This window comes from Pinus tabuliformis, chromosome 1_1, assembly GCF_031772625.1.
Source record: "Pinus tabuliformis cultivar Carrire ecotype Pingquan chromosome 1_1, CPIR1, whole genome shotgun sequence".
Classification (NCBI taxonomy): Eukaryota; Viridiplantae; Streptophyta; class Pinopsida; order Pinales; family Pinaceae; genus Pinus; species Pinus tabuliformis.
In genome coordinates, this window is record NC_142297.1 from 46,861,427 (window position 1) to 46,866,379 (window position 4,953).

The following is a 4,953-nucleotide window of genomic DNA, read 5'->3' on the forward strand; positions in this document are numbered from 1 at the left end:
AATTTTAAAGTCACCACCAATTGGTGTATGAGACCCTTTTGTTGATGGGACAAGGGACCCACCTCGAGAATGATTTGACTACTAAGTCTAGGAAGACATACAAACTCTACCCCCTCTAGTTTTGAACTTGTGGCCTCTTAGGAAAAAACACATGCTTTTAACCATTAAGTGAATCAACTATTATGTCTACCAACTTTTTAAATTATTTTTCTTATTTTTTACATTTTGAATTTATTAAATCCAAAAAAAATCACGGTTATCATTTTTTTAATAAGTTTTCTATTATTTCATTCACACCTACCTATAATATAAAATGGAAAAATAAAAATATATATAGAGATAAATATCCCACTTCAATCCCGCTTCTTCACTAGTATAAACATCAAAACATAAAACATCCTTAAAAAACAATATCAAAAACTCTTCCACCAAAAATATAAATATATATTTCCATGTCATTTGTTTCAACTTTTTATATTATTTTTCTGACCTATATTTCAGGATTAGTTTTATTTTTAAGCTCCCATTTCCACGGGAGTGAAGAATATTCAAATCGCTATATTTAATTTAAAATTTGGAAATTCTGGAACCGTTATTGCTCGACCACTCAACTAACTTTCCCACCAATAAATTATGAATTCTCAAGGCTTCCCAACCAAGAAATTGATGAACTTCCAATATTACTAAATGAGAGTGAATGTAAAGCCGACGTGCGTAATATTTCATAACCAGAATTTACTATCAATATATGTATTATCAATTTATATCAATCAACAATCTTCGCCTCTGAATTGATCCGGTTGAACTGTAAATATGGAAATGCAAAAAGTGGCTCTGCGTCTTGCTTCATTGTTGGAAGAATCGTCAGACGACTTTAAAACCCAGATACTTGCTCGGCTGCCGGTGGAGTCTGTGTTCAGATATCGCATGGTTTGTAAGCAATGGAACGATTTGCTCTCTTCAAACCATTTCCTGACAAAGTGGGGTGAGGTTCAGGGTCCTCTCAACACTGAGCAGCCACGGCTAGTTTTGTTGAACGAGAATCCTAAATTGGCAAGCGCGTCTTTCTGTTTCCACACACGCACATGGATTAAGTCTTCCTTCACCTTGTCTTTCCTAGAGGACTGTGTATCGCAAAGCTGTAGAATATGCAGTCAGGGTATCTACTACAAAGACTCGGTGGCAGGACTAATATTGGTCAACAGCGCATTCCACGCCTGCAATCGCAGAATTTATGGGAAGCTCTGTAACCCTTATACACGAACCGTCTTGGACATTCCAGCCCCACAATCAAACCCCTACTCTGATTGCCTCGTTGTCAATAAGGAGCGATCCTCCTACAAAGTTAAAGTTATAGCCGTTGGACACGCCTTGAATGCAAATGGAGTGTTCGAAAGATATAAAGTGGAAATTTACGAGCCGTCCCAAAAGAGATGGAATATTGGTGGATACTTTCCGGAGGATTTAAGGCTGCGACCATGCTCCGAGCTTGTTTTCCACAACGGTTCATTCTACACTTACCGCCAAAAAGACATTGTGTGTTTCACAATTCCATTGGAGGAAAACAGTTCAGCTCTAGCGCTCAACCCCATTCATATTGCTGTGCATTTTGTTCCATTCCCTGAAATAGTGCAGAATAGGAATGAGTTTGTAGTGTCTTCGCCACAAATGATCAAATGTGGTTCGCGTCTACTATTAGTCGCAGCCAAAGGGATATTACTCCAAAGGGACGGCGATGTGGAGATGGAAATGGAGATGGTGATGGAGGGCGATGTGGGGATGGAGTTTGAGACTGTGATTATTGTGTGGGAGTTGAAGAAAGAGGAGGGCAACGAATGGGTGGAGATCGCCCGGATGCCTTCTTTCTTATGCAGGGAATGGATGGCACAACAATTCACACCTCATGAATTGGATTTAATTCCTAGGGAATTGAATTGTCTATGGAATTGCTACACCGGAGTGGGAGATCACGTGTGTTTTGTGCCCGAGTTGGTCGTATCATCACCAGTGGTAAAGGTGGTGGTCTACAATTTAATTGATAACACTTGGGATTGGCTTCCTCGCTGTCCCAAAAGTTATTTCTGCAACGGAGACGAGACTTACAGTAAATTATACAAAGCTATAGCCTTTGAACCAAGCCCTCACATAGAAGTGGAGTAAAACAATTTATCTGAAATAAGACAGGTTTCGAATTTGATATAATAGAATTTGGTATAATAGCTACGATAACCATGTCTTTTTAGGGTCTGGATTTTGAAAGAAAATAGGAATATTTAACCTCCGAATTTAATAGTTCTGTTATGCCAAAAAGTAAGACAGGTTTAGAATTTGGTATAATAGCCACGATAACATTGGTGTTTTTAGGGTCTGGATTTGGATAGAAAATGATTTCCTCTTTTACGAATATTTAACCTCTGAATTTAATAAGTCTGTCGTGACAAAAGTTAATTTCTTAGGTAAATTGTTCTTAATTGGTTTCTTATTATTTTATTTGAATGTTAATAGGTTAAACTAAGTTTTTCATTTAGCAATTATGTATCATTTAGAAAGTTTCATGTGGTTGACATTATTGTATTACTGTAAATGTGGTGCAACAATTTTTTATCAGAGTAATATGTTAACATTATGCTTTAGATTGATTATGAGAGTCCTCTTATGAAGTTTGAAGGTTGGCAAGTGCACTAGGTTAATTTAACTGACTCTGCTACAAAGTTATATGCAAAATTGGAATATGCAAGAAGTTGGATAGGGATATTTCTTTATCTAGATCAGTTTGACTTGATTCATAGTTGTTTCAAAATCCTTCTATAAAAAAATTCAAGCTGAACAAGTGGGTTAATGTTACATGAGGATGAGCACAAGTCATTTTTTTCTTGTTGGAATTTCAACATTTTTGAGTTGGTTTTTGAAAATGATCTTCAAATCCTATTTTTCAAGTATTGAATTAATAGTTGAGAGGGTTGACCTTTGCAAGGTTAGGTTGAAGGCTCCTCTCTTCACAAGTCCTTTGGGAGCATGTATCCTAGATTAATTGAATGAACTGTATTTGCACCGTTAACTATTGAATTGAAATGTTTCTCTTGAAATTAGCTATAGACCTATTGGGCTAAGTTATTGGTGGCATAAGAAGGATGATGTTGACTATATGTGTGAGGAGAATTCTTACATAAGTTTAACATGTGTTCCTAATACTATTCATGACATATCTTGGTGGCTTGTAGAATGGGAAAAATCCATTTGTGCCATCATCCTTCCATTGGACATTGATAGGACATGTAAGTGGAGTTGTTTCTTGGTTTATATTATTTTAATTGATCTTTCTACTAGGCCAAAGGTGTAAAAGGAGGCATTGATCTTATTCAGAACTATAATATTCGACCATTGTTTTGCATGTTTCCCTATGTATGTGTTAAGTGCATGATTGGTTAGTAACATGAAGTGCTCAGACTCTAGAATCTGTGTGACCTCTATGGCTTGGAGTATAGTTGAAAGCACCCCTTTATTTACATATAGACATTTTCTCTAATATTATAAGACCTTAAGATGCAATTTAAGAAGTTGTGGTTTATGCTTGAGTCTTTGAGTGTTACACATCAATTTATCACCATGGCACTTGATCAGTTTATGGGTCTTTTTACCATCCATGAACATGTCTAATTGAACTCCCTTAGAAGTCAAACAACCAACAATATATTGAGAAAGATGGGAAAGTTGGGAAAAATAGTTGACACCTTGTCAAGTATCACATGCGTTGATTTTCCTAGCTATTCCCACTCATTCACGGGAATTAACTTTGAGAAAAGCGTAGAGCCACTATAGACCCCGTAGGTGAACCAAAGAAAGTAAAAATAAAAAGTACATTCTAGAAACATACTTGGTCAAATATTTCCTAATTGAAAGCTTTTAGGTGATCACTATTCGAGTTATAACACTTAACTAATCCCTCAATTAGGGGATCCCACCCTCCTCTTTTCTAGTTTACGATTGGAAAACTTATCATCTAAGGAGGAGATTGAAGGCATTTGGGAGGAACCTCACAACATCAAGGTGAAAGTTGTAAGGATCTTCTTTATCTTTAATTAATATAGTTGTTTAAAGTGTTTATAAAGGAAAATTGAATTCATAATCTCGTTGATCATTAGGTTAAGTTTGTTTGGATTATTATATTGCATATGCTTTTGATCCTTTTCTTGTTTATGATTGCAGGTCTTATCAAGTATTGAGGAATTGCATCAAGTTACAACAAGGGATCTTTATTGAGAATTTCATTAAATAGGTAAGTGGCTCATCCATTGACTTTAATACTTATAATTCAAACAAGTCCAACTTAGGGAAATAGTTAGTTCAATTGCCTGCTTGTTTCTAGTTTCCATCAAGTATCTAGGGAAATCCCTCTTGTGAGCCAGAGGGATTTATCCACTATAACAATTTGGTGACTCTGTTGTGGCACTTTTCTGTTCTCTTCCTTTTCCTTGGTTTGGCCTGAGTCTATGAATTGATGACATTTTAGATCTGTGTGGTTGATTTCTTGATTTTCTATTTTCTCTTGGGTTTATGATATCTGCATTGATTTTTTTCACCAACATAGCACATATTTGTGCATGTGCTTTGTTTTGTATTTCTAACCTATGCACCCCTTTGAAATTTTTGAACATTTAGCTTTTATTTCAACCCAGACTTGAATTTAATTTTATGGAAGTGTTATTATCATTCTTTGGATTGTCTTATGTCTCTTATGAACTCATTGGAGTGCTTTGTTAAGATTTTTTGAGAATTAGGTCTTTTTGTAGAAATTGGTTAGGGTTTGTCTACTGATCAAAACAAGATAGGTTATCCTTTAGTTTGTGACATCCTTGCATTATTCTATCAAATACACCAATTAACGTTTTAATATTGCTTACTTGTGATCAATTCCATATTGAATTGCAAATTAGGGTTTCTCGAAATTCTCTT

The 4,953-nt window shown here is 35.6% G+C and overlaps 1 protein-coding gene across 1 annotated transcript; it reads left to right on the forward strand.

Moving 5' to 3' along the window:
- The first annotated feature begins 813 nt into the window (after positions 1-813).
- Positions 814-2,160, forward strand: LOC149211506 (F-box only protein 6-like). Its single transcript, XM_089388408.1, has one exon. It carries the CDS (start codon positions 814-816, stop codon positions 2,158-2,160), a length of 1,347 nt encoding a protein of 448 aa, XP_089244534.1.
- Positions 2,161-4,953: the final 2,793 nt, after the last annotated feature.

Bases quoted from the DNA above. Each gene is read 5' to 3' on its own strand.
- LOC149211506 (XM_089388408.1), top strand. From the start codon at position 814: ATGGAAATGCAAAAAGTGGCTCTGCGTCTTGCTTCATTGTTGGAAGAA.